The sequence below is a fragment of the Ostrinia furnacalis genome, unplaced genomic scaffold, assembly GCF_004193835.3.
Source record: "Ostrinia furnacalis isolate ACB-3 unplaced genomic scaffold, ASM419383v2 OfSCF0568, whole genome shotgun sequence".
Taxonomy (NCBI): Eukaryota; Metazoa; Arthropoda; class Insecta; order Lepidoptera; family Crambidae; genus Ostrinia; species Ostrinia furnacalis.
The window spans coordinates 1-14,328 of record NW_021130807.1 but is presented as its reverse complement, the minus strand read 5'-3'; the positions used below and the strand labels follow the sequence as shown (position 1 = coordinate 14,328).

The window sequence follows — 14,328 nt, the reverse complement described above, 5'->3', positions numbered from 1 at the left end:
ACGATGAATACGAGCAATCTGAGATTTTGTTTTCTCGGTGTTACAGGTTCAGCGCTGAACCCGGTCTGAGATATGATATGAGAGCGGCACGGGAACCCGCTTCTGAGGCTCAAACGTCAGCGACACTTCAGTACTTCTTGAATGAACAACTTTCGTCTTCGAATCGTTTGCGTATTCGACAAAATGCTGCATGATTGGTTATTTTTGACATGACATATATGTCAAAATCCACTAATCGTGCAGCATTTGGACCTCCCGTCTACGTATTGTCATCTGGCGGATTTTCCAATCGCGAAAACCCTCATTAAACGATAACGTGTCAATTTTGATTCTCAAAATAAGTTTCGTGCAACCATTTCTCATACTAAGTTCACTTTACGACACGTTCACAAGGGTGCTGTTGTAGTTTTCGTACTAAATCTTTTGATGGCGATTCGAATACACAAACGATTCGAACTCGAAAGTTTTTCGTGCTAGCCGTACTGATCTGTACGCTCGGTCACGTCATAATAATTACGTCAACGTCACCTCGTGCCGCTCCCATATCTCATGCAAAGACGTGAGTCAAGCACTAAGGTCGGTCGCCGAGCACTTAGAATTTTGTCCAATGACCCCTAGCTACCCATCCTTATCGCTCGCACGTAATTATGTTGCCGTCGCGACTGTGCGACTGGCACCCGCAGTGAGTGTGCGAGCGCGATAACACTATAATTACGCGCGAGCGATAAGGATGGGTAGCTAGGGGTCATTGGACAAAATTCTACATGCTCACGGACCAGACTATAGAACCATAGTTAATGGTAGTTTGGAGATCTCCAAACCGGCTGTATGCCTGCATGGGCGGGGCTGGTGGGCGGTTCTTCTCTTCTCAGCACTTGCCAAATGTTGGTCTCGAAGCGCTGGTAGGGTAAAAAGATTATGAGACATGTAGAGGCTCCTTAAGAGCAAAATGACGATTTGTAAGAACTATTTATTAGTCTAAACCAGTGGTTCCCAAACTTATTTTGTCTACTGCCCACTTTGAGAATAAATTATTTTTAGCGCCCCCATTTGTAGTCGAGTGTCGAGTGCTCAGTCGGTGTCTAAGAGTCCTCCTAGTAAATGACGCCTCCCAAGCCCCTACACAACGTCCCGATTGTTTTTCTGGATCTCTTACCGCCCCCCTTTAAGCCTGCAGCGCCCACAAGGGGGCGTTATCGCCCACTTTGGGAAAGACTGGTCTAAACGAATAAAGAAATTTTGACTTTGACTTTGCTACCTGGCGATGGGCGGCTACCTGGCCTGCTGGTGGGCGGCTACCTGGCGACTGGCTACCGGGCCTGCTGTCTCAGAGTGACGAGGTCGGCGAGCTGCGCCTTGTAGAGCGCGGTGACGTCGGCGAGGTCCAGGCGCGCCTCGCTCAGTTGCTCCTCCTTCTCGCCGTACATCTGTAGCAGCGCATCGTACTGCTCCTGCAGGCTCTGCGGATCGATGACGTCACCGTTACTCAAGAATACAAAATAATTTGATTGTCGCATAGAATGGACTACAAATTAGCTTGTGTTTATTATTTTGTTTAGTAGGTAGATAATATAAAATTTGTTCTAAATTAATTTTCATATTTCATTCTTTTTATCGAAATTTCCAAATGATTCATTAAACAATAGAGGTGATTCTAATGCTCGGCGGCCGCTGCCGCGACACGCTTCGCTCGCCTTCGCGCGTTAAGGGTCACTGTTCTAACCTAACCTAACCTACTATTTTCTGCGATACTTACTTTCTGCAACCATACTATTTTCTTCAATCTCTTTGTTTTACAAAATTCTTGTGAAAACCATGATCATCTGCCTTATGCTTTAATTTGTGGGTAACGGTGGGTATGTGAAGTGTCAATTTGACCAAACAAATTATTTGGGATATAATATTTGGCAAAATAAAACATTTGCTATATATATAAACATTTGCCAAGTAAAATTTTGCCAAATTATAATTTGACCAAATGAATTAGTTGCGAAAAGTACAATTGCTAAAAGTTCATTTGGGAAATGAAACTTTGGCGATAAGTTGTTTGCGAAGTGAAATTTGGCGAAAAGTAATTTGGCCAAACGGAAGGAATATATGTATTATTAATAGATGAGGCGGTTAAGATCAAAAATGCCTTACATAGTTTTCACAAATAGCATATCAAGATACAATCCAAAATAAATTATTTAGCATGCAGTATAACTACAATATATGAAAAAAAGTTAAAACAATACAGAAAATACTTACTAAAGCCATACCAAAATAGCAGAATATTAAGCAGTAAACAGATACTTGGTTGTGTATACGTGAAAGATACCAACGCGCTCAGCGCCACCGAAAGAAAAGAGATTTGGATTGACGTTAGGTAGGAGGAATAACCTGGTAGTCATCTAAACGCAGGTCGCAGGCGCGGCTTTTCTCCGCTCATTTGGTGCAGCTGTGCAGCAGCTGCAATGCATGTAAGGACCGGTCGCGGCGCATCGTTGACCTCCATGCCCAACGCCGCCGAAAGAAGAACGAGAATTTTAACGCACCTAGTAGTCATCTAGCCTCACCTGCAGCGCCGCAAGGCTGTCGCAGGCGTGGCTCCTCTCGGCTCGTGCTTGGTGCAACTGCGCCTTTAGCGCACGTAAGGAGCTGTCGCGGCGCATCGGCATCTTTCACGTCCAACACCGTCGACAGAAGAATGAGATCTTAACTGACGGAAGAAGAAAGAGCAATGCCGCACCTGGTAATCATCAAGGCGCGCCTGCAGCGCCGCAAGACTGTCACAAGCGCGACTTCTCTGATGCAGCTGTGCCGTCAACGCGCGTAAGGAGCCGTCGCGGCGGGTGAGCGCATCCTCAACATCCAGCGCGGCCGACAGAAGAATGAGACTTGGACTGACGGAGGGTAGGAACAATGTCGCACCTGGTAGTCTTCAAGGCGCGCCTGGTGCAATTACGCGGTCAATGCGCATAGGGAGCCGTTGCGGCTTGCCTTCTACGCTTAGTGCCGCTAACAGAAGAATGATATCTCGACTGACGGAAGAAGAATCCTCCTGACGCACCTGGTAATCATCCAAACGCGCCTGCAGCGCCGCGAGACTATACCAGGCGCAGCTCTTCTCCGCTCGTGGCTGATGCAACTGCGTCGTGAGCGCCGCTAGCAAAAAAAAAAATCTCGACTAACGAAAGAAAAATCTTCCTGACCTGGTAGTCGTCAAGCCGCGCCTGCAATGCCGCAAGACTGTCACAAGCGCGGCTCCTCTCAGCTCGTGCTTGGTGCAGCTGTGCCGTCAACGCACGCAAGGAGCCGTCGCGGCGGGTGAGCGCGTCTTCAACGCCCAGCGCGGCCGACAGCGAGGCAGCCGCGCCCGCGCCCGTCGGCGTAATGGAACCCTCGTCCTGGAATATGAGAGACGAATGTTAAACCCTGTTTGCATTGATAGAGTAATTTACTTCTCAGCACTTGCCATAATATGTGTATAGTCTGGTCTGTGAGCACGTAGAATTTTGTCCAATGACCCCTAGCTACCCATCCTTATCGCTCGCGCGTAATTATGTTGCTGTCGCGACTGTGCGACTGGCACCCGCAGCAGGCCTGTTCATCTCCGCGAGTTTACATCGAAAACAAAACACGCACGATGGCCCACCTACAGGATACTATTCGACAAGGCCTCACATACGAGCGAACATTGACTCACGCACGCGTATTCTTGTGTATGATGGAAGAAAATAAAGAAAATGGTGTACTAAATACTGTGCAGTATTTAACTGCCTAAATAATAATAAAAACACAGAATTTACTTTTTTAAGTTGCCTGAAGACACTGAGAGGTAAATAAGTAGTAAATATTATTCATGATAATTCATGCTAAATCGTGTATTTCCTATGCCATTTTCCGCAGTTTGGCACCTCACGTCACATCATTTTACCGAAGTCAGCCGTATATAGCTTCGGCGCAGTGCCGAATACTGCCGATCACTGACGTTTGTCAACAAAATGGTGCTTGACTCTTGAGACAGACTAATATTGTTAATGACATTGAGCAATGAGCATACATTTTTTTAGATACTTTCGCGAAGTAAAACTTCTGTACGTAGTACTTATTATTATTCTGTGCTTTTACGCTTACGTTTGCGTCCTACTTTTTGGGCGCTAGTTAGTTACTATTTTATGTATTTTTCTTTACTATAACTTAGTATGTCAACAACCATTTCACGTAACACTATTACTCGAGAAAAGATTTGCCACGATAACTCTGTCAGTATTTCACTACAATATAAACTTTACACATTGAAAGAAATAAAGATACATTTATTACATTTATACATTGGACATCTTTTCTTCTCGACGTGCTCTTCAACTCTACTTCAACTAACTTCAACTCTACTACGATAAACGTATGGCCCTACAAACCATACACGCACTGATTGAGTAATTTACTTCTCAGCACTTGCTATATGTGTAGTAGCTGCCAAAGCCACGATGACCCAAACTTCATAATGCACCAACATTCTAACCTATATTGGGAACGCTGACAAACTTTCAGCTTTTATAAAATGACGTAGGTCTGGCGTTCACCAAGTCGTAGTCTATAATTTATAATGACAAACTGAATTTCGCACGACTGAAGCCGCGGGCAAAAGCTAGTATATATTATTTTAAATAAAACCGTGATTTTTATATCACAATGTTGGAAGTGACATTCAGAGTTAAAAAAAACTTGAAACGGCTCGCGAGCGGAAATCCCACACTTTACGACTAGAACTACGCTTGAAATTCCTATTTATATTTATACTTATAGTTTCGATATGTCTGTCTGTCTGTCTCTCTGAGGTTTTGCTTGGAAACTATTAGCACTAGGGAGCTGTAATTTTGTGAAGATATGTATATTAATCACGCCGACAAAACGGTAAAATAAAATTTTGAAAAAAAAAATATTAGAGTAGCTCTTCTACATGTCTGAAGTGGGGACAAGTTTTTTTCATACTTATTTGTAATTATTAGCTTTTAAGATGTTTTGAATAATAAATAAATAAATTATAACTCACCATAGGCCACATGGAGGCAGAAAAGGTGTCGGAAGAAACGGAGTGCGGTGGCGACACGTCCCCGCGAGACGTTATTTGCTCCTGCAATTGCAATACAACTCGTTATCAATTATAAATATTAAGTCTCAACTACGTCACATACATCGCACGAAAATAACAGTAATAATCATGGTAACGGTATGCCTGAAGTCGTTATTTTTATTGCCTTATAAAAACTGTCAAAACGAGATTCCCATTGATTTTGTAGCCTGTGACGTCACTATTTTGCAACCAAAAATTTAAATTTACAGGTAATTTAAAATTAAAGTTTTATAAAACAGAACGAAGTCTTTAAAAAAAAAATCTTTAGAATTATTTGAGAACGGCGTCAAATGCCCAATCACTTGAAATATAAATTACTTGACACTGGCTAAACTTCTATTCCGAATTCTATTAATTTTATAAATGCGGAAGTTTGTATGGATATCTGGATATTTGTTACTCTTTCACGCAAAAACTACAGAACGAATTTTGATGAAAATTTACAGTATTATTGTTTATAACCCAAAATAACATATAGGCTATAATTTATGACGATCTGTGACAAACATGAATATGGATTTGACATTTTGCGCTTAAAGCAACTAAATTTCACGCGAGTCAAAATAACGAAAACTGTATCTTTGTAAAAAAAAACTTTACTTTCGTACTTCACAATAATAATGTTACAATTGTTATAAACTAAGTACTGTGCTATGGCTAAGGCTGCTAGTCGGATGAAGAATGACCACGGATCGTGGTTGTAGCTCCTATTTATAGGAGGTTTGCGGCAGCGCCCTGTTTGTGGAATCTTCCAGTGAAGTCCACGGTGTTATGGTTTTAATTAACGTCTTTGTTCTTATTTTTTATGTCTACATTGTTGTGGATGGGTTGACTCGCGGGTGAAGCCGCGGGCAAAACGGCTGAACCATTTAAGAACCTAGTAAGTGCAGCGGAGCAAATTTTACAGGAGAGCGAAAAAACGCATTTTCATATGCCCTGCTAAGATGCTTAAAGATTTGGATAACTTCCGATGTTTATATTAAAGATTTGTTACTAAAGTATACTTTATGGAATAAAAGAATATATTTAGTTAAAAATTGCAAGTTTTATGCTAAATTATTTTTTTGACAAAAGTGCCTCGTAAAAATCAAATTCAAAATCAAAATCGAATAATGAATCAGTACTCATGTAGTCCCCAGATTTTGATGTGGTTACCGAGTGTCAGCCAACAGAACTCGAAATAATATTTAAATTACAGTAGCATTTTACCTCTAGTAAGTCACATTGACCATTTTGAAACCTAGTAAGTCCATGCACTTACTAGGTTTTAAATGGTGTTAAGTGTAATAGAGCGATTTCTGTCTTCACATCCTGTGGAGACCTTAATTCTAAGGTGATTTATGACAAAAAACGAAAATCTGCAAAAGTGTCCCTTACTAGGTTCTTAAATGGTTCATCCGAAAAGCTAGTCTATACTTATAATAAATCTGTAGAGAGGTCAATTCTGTACATGAAATATANTCACGAGAATTCGTCACGTGACAAAGTGTGCGCGGGTGCAGTGCATCGGTGCTGTCTTTCTAGAAACAGTTTTGGTTTCTGGAACTCGCTCAGTGCAACTTTAGGGCGGTCATAAAATATAATTGGTATGAATTTTTCTAGTAAGCCCTTCTTCCGCGATGTCCACCCTCAAAAGGGATGTGCCCGCCTCCCTAATCTACAATGAAAGACTTATCACTCACTTGGTCAGTTCCTCCTCCAGCTTAGTGACTCTGTTGAGCAGTTGCTGTGCGTGCGCGGTCACGGCATCGAGGCGCGCCTGTGCGTCCTGTAGTAAGCCTTCTGCCGCAGCCAGGCGAAGTAGACTTCGCCCTCTTTCCGTATCTGCTCTCGCTAAGGATGTCTCCACCTCTACAGAGCATACATTAGTAGAATATTACTCACTTAGCCAGTTCCTCTTCCAGCTTAGTGACCCTATTGAGCAGTTGCTGTGCGTGCGCGGTGACGGCGTCGAGGTGCGCTTGCGTATCCTATAGTAAGCCCTCGGCTGAAAGTCCCGCCGTCTTCTTCCGCGATATCCTCCTTCAAAAGGGATGTGTCTGGCTTCCTAATCTACAATGAAAGACTTATCACTCACTTGGCTAGCTCTTCCTCCAGCTTAGTGACTCTATTCAGCAGTTGCTGTGCGTGCGCGGTGACGGCGTCGAGTCGGGCCTGCGCGTCCTGTAGCAAGCCCTCCACCGAGGCCAGATGAGGTAGACTTCGCCTTCCTTTTGGAGCATGGAGAATCTGCCTTCGCTAAGTCTCTGCTTCCACAACCTATGGTAGTAGATGTTACTCACTTGGCCAGCTCCTCTTCCAGCTTAGTGACCCTATTCAACAGCTGCTGTGCGTGCGCGGTCACGGCGTCCAGGCGTGCCTGTGCGTCCTGTAGTAAGCCTTCTGCCGCGCTCAAGCGAGAGGTAGCTGCCGTCGCCTCCTCACGAGACACCCGCTCGCGTTCCACCGCCTTGGCTAGAGACGTCTCCGCTTCCGCTGGAAACGGTGGGATAGCTTCCATAGCCTACGGTAGTCGATATCACTTACTTGGCTAGTTATTCCTCCAATTTAGTGACCCTATTCAACAGCTGCTGTGCGTGCGCGGTCACGGCGTCCAGGCACGCCTGCATATCCTATAGCAAGCCCTCGGCTGAGGGTACCGCCGTCTTCTTCCACGATATCCACCTTTGCAAGGGATGTGCCCGCCTCCCTAGTCTTCCATGGTAGATGTCACTCACTTGGCCAGTTCCTCCTTCAGCTTGGTGGCCTTATTGAGCAACTGCTGCGAGTATATCTCTGCCACTCTAATCTAGTGTTAATTGTCACTCACTTGGCCAGTTCCTCCTCCAGTTTAGTGACTCTATTCAACAATTGCTGTGCGTGCGCGGTCACGGCGTCGAGGCGCGCCTGTGCGTCCTGTAGTAAGCCCTCGGCTGAGGGTTCCGCCGTCTTCTTCCGTGATATCTATCTTCAAAAGAGATATCTGCCTCCCTAATGTACAATGAAAGACTTATCACTCACTTGGCTAGCTCCTCCTCCAGCTTAGTGACCCTATTCAACAGCTGCTGTGCGTGCGCGGTGACGGCGTCCAGGCGCGCCTGTGCGTCCTGTAGCAAGCCTTCCGCCGCGGCCAAGCAGGAGGTAGCCGCCGCCCTCTTTAAGCGGTATCTGCCTTTGCAAGGGATCAATGGTAGATGTGACTCACTTGGCCAGCTGCTCTTCGAGCTTGGTGACCCTATTGAGCAGCTACTGCGCGTGCGCAGTGAAAGTCTCCAGACACGCCTGCGCGATACCCGCTCATGCTCCACTGCCTTCCCTAGATCCCTAGGCCTCCAAAACCTACAGTTGTATTATGTGACTCACTTGGCCAGTTCCTCTTCCAGCTTAGTGACTCTATTCAGCAACTGCTGTGCGTGCGCAGTGACGGCGTCGAGTCGGGCCTGTGCGTCCTGTAGCAAGCCTTCCGCCGCAGCCAGGCGAGAGGTAGCCGCTGCTGCCTCCTCACGAGACACCCGCTCGCGCTCCACCGCCTTGGCTAGGGACGTCTCCGCTTCCGCTGGAAACGGTGGGATAGCTTCCATAGCCTACGGTAGTCGATATCACTTACTTGGCTAGTTATTCATCCAATTTAGTGACCCTATTCAACAGCTGCTGTGCGTGCGCGGTGACGGCGTCGAGGCGCGCCTGTGCGTCCTGTAGTAAGCCTTCCGCCGCGGAAAGATGAGGTAGACTTCGCCCTCCTTTTGGAGTATCTGCCTCTGTTAAGAGTCTCTGCCTCCACAACCTACGGTAGACAGTAGATGTGACTCACTTGGCCAGTTCTTCCTCCAGTTTAGTGACTCTATTCAACAATTGCTGTGCGTGCGCGGTGACGGCGTCGAGTCGGGCCTGTGCGTCCTGTAGCAAGCCCTCCGCCGCGGCCAGGTGGGAGGTAACTGCCGTCTTCTTCCGCGATACCCACCTTTGCAAGGGATGTGTCTTAATCCTTAGTCTTCAATCGTAGATGTCAGTTACTTAGCCAGCTCCTCCTCCAGCTTAGTGACCCTATTTGAGTGACAATGCAGCAACCTTTTTGCCGCTGCGAGTTGAGGCGTGGCTGCAATACCCGCTTACGCTTTACTGCCTTCACTAAGGATGCCTCCGCCTCCACAACCTACAGTAGTAGATGTCACTCACTTGGCCAGCTCCTCCTCCAGCTTAGTGACTCTATTGAGCAGTTGCTGTGCGTGCGCGGTGACGGCGTCCAGGCGAGCCTGTGCGTCCTGCAGTAAGCCTTCCGCCGCGGCCAGGCGAAGTAGACTTCGCCCTCTTTCCGTATCTGCTCTCGCTAAGGATGTCTCCACCTCTACAGAGCATACATTAGTAGAATATTACTCACTTGGCTAACTCCTCCTCCAGCTTGGTGACCCTATTGAGCAGCTGCTGCGCGTGTGCGGTGACGGTATCCAGGCGCGCCTGCGCATCCTGCAGCAAGTTCCCCGCCGAGGCCATATGAGGTAGACTTCGCCATCTTTTTGGGGTATCTGTTTTCGCTAAGAGTCTCTGTTTCCACATAACCTACGGTAGATGTTACTCACTTAGCCAACTGCTCTTCCATCTTAGTGACTCTATTGTGCAGCTCGAGGCGTCGAGGCACGCCTGCACATTCAGCAGTAAACCCTTGGCCACTGTCAAGCGAGAAGTAGCCGCTGTCTTCTTCCGCGATATTCTTCTTCAAACGGGATGTGTCCGCCTTCCTAATCTACAATGAAAGACTTATCACTCACTTGGCTAGTTCTTCCTCCAATTTAGTGACCCTATTCAGCAACTGCTGTGCGTGCACAGTAATGGCGTCTAGGCGCACCTGCGCGTCCTGCAGCAAGTCTNAGTTCTTCCTCCAGTTTAGTGACTCTATTCAACAATTGCTGTGCGTGCGCGGTGACGGCGTCGAGTCGGGCCTGTGCGTCCTGTAGCAAGCCCTCCGCCGCGGCCAGGTGGGAGGTAACTGCCGTCTTCTTCCGCGATACCCACCTTTGCAAGGGATGTGTCTTAATCCTTAGTCTTCAATCGTAGATGTCAGTTACTTAGCCAGCTCCTCCTCCAGCTTAGTGACCCTATTTGAGTGACAATGCAGCAACCTTTTTGCCGCTGCGAGTTGAGGCGTGGCTGCAATACCCGCTTACGCTTTACTGCCTTCACTAAGGATGCCTCCGCCTCCACAACCTACAGTAGTAGATGTCACTCACTTGGCCAGCTCCTCCTCCAGCTTAGTGACTCTATTGAGCAGTTGCTGTGCGTGCGCGGTGACGGCGTCCAGGCGAGCCTGTGCGTCCTGCAGTAAGCCTTCCGCCGCGGCCAGGCGAAGTAGACTTCGCCCTCTTTCCGTATCTGCTCTCGCTAAGGATGTCTCCACCTCTACAGAGCATACATTAGTAGAATATTACTCACTTGGCTAACTCCTCCTCCAGCTTGGTGACCCTATTGAGCAGCTGCTGCGCGTGTGCGGTGACGGTATCCAGGCGCGCCTGCGCATCCTGCAGCAAGTTCCCCGCCGAGGCCATATGAGGTAGACTTCGCCATCTTTTTGGGGTATCTGTTTTCGCTAAGAGTCTCTGTTTCCACATAACCTACGGTAGATGTTACTCACTTAGCCAACTGCTCTTCCATCTTAGTGACTCTATTGTGCAGCTCGAGGCGTCGAGGCACGCCTGCACATTCAGCAGTAAACCCTTGGCCACTGTCAAGCGAGAAGTAGCCGCTGTCTTCTTCCGCGATATTCTTCTTCAAACGGGATGTGTCCGCCTTCCTAATCTACAATGAAAGACTTATCACTCACTTGGCTAGTTCTTCCTCCAATTTAGTGACCCTATTCAGCAACTGCTGTGCGTGCACAGTAATGGCGTCTAGGCGCACCTGCGCGTCCTGCAGCAAGTCTTCCACCGAGGCCAGATGAGGTAGACTTCGCCTTCCTTTTGGAGCATGGAGAATATGCCTTCGTTAAGTCTCTGCCTCCACAACCTACAGTAGTAGATGTGACTCACTTGGCCAGTTCTTCCTCCAGCTTAGTGACCCTATTCAGCAGCTGCTGTGCGTGCAATGGAAGCATCTAGGCGCGCCTGCATATCCTATAATAAGCCCTCGGCTGAAAGTCCCGCCGTCTTCTTCCGCGATATCCTCCTTCAAAAGGGATGTGTCTGGCTTCCTAATCTACAANCCGGGGCGCCGGGCCCCGCGCGACACTCACCCAGCTGGGCGCGGAGGGCGCGCGTGTGGTGCGCGTGCGCGGTGTCCCGCTGGAGAGCGGCGCGCTGCAGGGCCGCCAGCTGCGCCAGCAGGGCCCGCACGAGGCCGGGGCGCCGGGCCCCGCGCGACACTCACCCAGCTGGGCGCGGAGGGCGCGCGTGTGGTGCGCGTGCGCGGTGTCCCGCTGGAGAGCGGCGCGCTGCAGGGCCGCCAGCTGCGCCAGCAGGGCCCGCACGAGGCCGGGGCGCCGGGCCCCGCGCGACACTCACCCAGCTGGGCGCGGAGGGCGCGCGTGTGGTGCGCGTGCGCGGTGTCCCGCTGGAGAGCGGCGCGCTGCAGGGCCGCCAGCTGCGCCAGCAGGGCCCGCACGAGGCCGGGGCGCCGGGCCCCGCGCGACACTCACCCAGCTGGGCGCGGAGGGCGCGCGTGTGGTGCGCGTGCGCGGTGTCCCGCTGGAGAGCGGCGCGCTGCAGGGCCGCCAGCTGCGCCAGCAGGGCGCCGCACGACTCGGCGGGCGCCGGCGCCGCGTCCGCGCACGCCAACTCGCGAGCCTCGCGGACCTCCCGTCGCAGCGCTTCTTCGCGGCTCGCCCAGCGGCGCTCCTCTGAAATGATGCACAAAAATGACCTTATAATCTTAGGCGGTTATCACACTGCGCCGCTTGTGATCCGATTTCATATAAAAAATCCCGCGCGCAAACGCATTGTCAGTGTGTTGTGCCGCGCGTGTTTTCTATACAAATTGAAATACTTGCATACAATGATTAAATCTGTCGTCTCGCGTACCGTGGCGGAGCGCGGCGCAGTGTGATAACCGCCTTACTCAAAAAAAAATTCAAACTTCAACTCTTAATGGGATTATCACATTGCACCGCGCTCCGTCGTGAAGCGTAAAAGACCGCACGCTACGAAGACCTGATCCACAGTACATAACCGCTCCGCGTAGGTGATGCAGCTCTTCGTCTGCTTCTCCACTCGTCATCTGTAACCCTGCGTGGTACGAAACTCGAGACGCGCGTGACGTCACACTCACCGGCCGTGACGTCGGCCCGCAGGCGCGCCAGCTCGGCAGCACGCGCGGCAGCGTCAGCACGGGCGGCACGCAGGTCTGCCTCGAGGCGCGCGTGACGTCACACTCACCGGCCGTGACGTCGGCCCGCAGGCGCGCCAGCTCGGCAGGTCGTGGTCGAGGCGCGCGTGACGTCACACTCACCGGCCGTGACGTCGGCCCGCAGGCGCGCCAGCTCGGCAGCACGCGCGGCGGCGTCAGCACGGGCAGCGCGCAGGTCGTGGTCGAGGCGCGCGTGACGTCACACTCACCGGCCGTGACGTCGGCGCGCGCGGCAGCGTCAGCACGGGCGGCGCACAGGTCGCGGGCTGCTCCTCACCAGTGACGTCACACTCACCGGCCGTGACGTCGGCCCGCAGGCGCGCCAGCTCGGCAGCACGCGCGGCGGCGTCAGCACGGGCAGCGCGCAAGTCGTGGTCGAGGCGCGCTGACGTCACACTCACCGGCCGTGACGTCGGCGCGCGCGGCAGCGTCAGCACGGGCGGCGCACAGGTCGCGGGCTGCTCCTCACCAGTGACGTCACACTCACCGGCCGTGACGTCGGCCCGCAGGCGCGCTAGCTCGGCAGCACGCGCGGCGGCATCAGCACGAGCGGCGCGCAGGTCTGCCTCAAGGCGCGCGTGTGCGGCGCGTGTGCGGGCCAGCTCGTCGCCGCTGCCACGGAGCGCGGTGAGCTCGCGCCGCGCCGCGTCCAGCGACGTCCGCGTCGACTCCAGCCGGTGTGTAGCGTCGTCTAGCGCGCTTTTTGTCTGCAACACCATCAACGCCGGCTCTCTTCGTTACGTTTTATCCGCTAAATAAAAGGCACCTTTTTCTAAAATACCGATATGAAAAGAGTTCATGCTCTGCATTTTTGTATAGGTAGGCCGAAGGCACAGAATAATAATAAGTACTACGTACAGAAGTTTTACTTCGCGAAGGTATTTAAAAAAATGTATGCTCAATGTCATTAACAATATGGTGTAATTTAGCCTGTCTCAAGAGTCAAGCACCATTTTGTTGACAAATGTCAGTGATCGGTATTGCGCCGAAGCTATAGGGCTGACTTCGGTAAAATGATGTGACGTGAGGTGCCAAACTGCAGAAAATGGCGGAGGAAATACATGATTTAGCATGAATTATCTACTTATTTAGCTCTCAGTGTCTTCTGGCAACTTAAAAAAGTACATTCTGTGTTTTTATTATTATTTAGGCAATTAAATACTGCACAGTATTAAGTACACGTACACAAGTACACCATTTTCTTTATTTTTTTCCATCATACACAGAATACGCGTGCGTGAGTCAATGCTCGCTCGTATGTGGCCTTGTCGAATAGTACTTATCCTGTAGGTGGGCCATCGTGCGTGTTTTGTTTTCGTTGTAAACTCGCGGAGATGAACAGGCCTGGTGCTACGTAAACTAGACATGTTACGAGTTAAAATAAGATATAAAGAATCACTACAAATATTTTATTAGCAGTTTAAATCCATCATGTATATTTCTCGACGAAACATTGCGAAAGCATGTAATCTATCGTGTAGTTCAAAACAAATAATTACCAACTAATTACCGATCTGAATAATGTTATTACAAGACAAACAAATCACAGTCACTTATGTACTTAGATACACTTATAACAAACACGCGATGCAGTGCATGATTCACACGTGTTACTGATGAATGATTAAATGCTTAATAAACTGGTAACGAGGAGATAATGAATTGTAACGATCTAGAAATGATAAATTACAATATTCTCAGCAAAACAGCGGTACCTACATAATCATTAACAAATGTTAGTTATAATACCGAACCACCAATAACGACATAGTCCAGTCAATGAATGCCTTAACGACGGTGTAGAGAGAAATCCGTGGAACACAATTTCTGACCTCAGGACTTTATTTAGCCTAGTTAGGTGGTGAACATAGAAAAAGTCCCCGCCCTTAGCCCTTGAG

General features: G+C 49.3%; 3 protein-coding genes across 8 annotated transcripts; all 3 read right to left on the bottom strand.

Annotated features, from left to right (window-relative positions):
- Nucleotides 1-715: 715 nt before the first annotated feature.
- Nucleotides 716-5,120, bottom strand: LOC114366181 (TATA element modulatory factor-like). Of its 6 annotated transcripts, none has more exons than XR_003657009.1 (5): nt 5,039-5,120; nt 3,214-3,389; nt 2,383-2,401; nt 1,259-1,460; nt 716-899 (listed from the first exon to the last, which is right to left on the bottom strand). XR_003657009.1 is itself a non-coding variant. In XM_028322961.1 (5 exons), the coding sequence occupies exons 1-4, from the start codon at nt 5,048-5,050 to the stop codon at nt 1,273-1,275; spliced, it is 357 nt and encodes a 118-aa protein (XP_028178762.1). In that variant the 5' UTR covers nt 5,051-5,120; the 3' UTR covers nt 716-899; nt 1,259-1,272. The 6 variants fall into 6 exon arrangements, 4 of the variants coding, with proteins under 4 accessions (XP_028178762.1, XP_028178760.1, XP_028178759.1 ...); XM_028322961.1 differs by lacking the exon at nt 2,383-2,401 and having other exon boundaries at nt 1,259-1,276; nt 1,315-1,460; nt 3,195-3,389; XM_028322959.1 differs by lacking the exon at nt 2,383-2,401 and having other exon boundaries at nt 1,259-1,281; nt 1,320-1,460; nt 3,195-3,389.
- A 3,374-nt stretch (nt 5,121-8,494) lies between these two features.
- On the bottom strand, nt 8,495-13,149 carry LOC114366179 (translation initiation factor IF-2-like). The gene is made up of 3 exons (XM_028322956.1): nt 12,918-13,149; nt 11,322-11,924; nt 8,495-8,654 (listed from the first exon to the last, which is right to left on the bottom strand). The coding sequence occupies exons 1-2, from the start codon at nt 13,147-13,149 to the stop codon at nt 11,452-11,454; spliced, it is 705 nt and encodes a 234-aa protein (XP_028178757.1). The 3' UTR covers nt 8,495-8,654; nt 11,322-11,451.
- On the bottom strand, nt 8,906-11,183 carry LOC114366180 (tropomyosin-like). The gene is made up of 10 exons (XM_028322957.1): nt 11,119-11,183; nt 10,991-11,042; nt 10,725-10,888; nt 10,526-10,657; nt 10,324-10,470; nt 9,946-10,108; nt 9,676-9,839; nt 9,477-9,608; nt 9,275-9,421; nt 8,906-9,059 (listed from the first exon to the last, which is right to left on the bottom strand). The coding sequence occupies exons 1-10, from the start codon at nt 11,181-11,183 to the stop codon at nt 8,906-8,908; spliced, it is 1,320 nt and encodes a 439-aa protein (XP_028178758.1).
- Nucleotides 13,150-14,328: the final 1,179 nt, after the last annotated feature.

Coding starts and splice junctions, on each gene's coding strand:
- LOC114366179 (XM_028322956.1), bottom strand. CDS start 13,149: ATGGTGTTGCAGACAAAAAGCGCGCTAGACGACGCTACACACCGGCTG. Junction 11,925..12,917: donor GCGGGCCGACGTCACGGCCG/GTGAGTGTGACG, acceptor GCATCATTTCAG/AGGAGCGCCGCTGGGCGAGC.
- LOC114366181 (XM_028322958.1), bottom strand. Junction 1,461..3,194: donor CGCGGCTTGACGACTACCAG/GTCAGGAAGATT, acceptor ATCGATCCGCAG/AGCCTGCAGGAGCAGTACGA.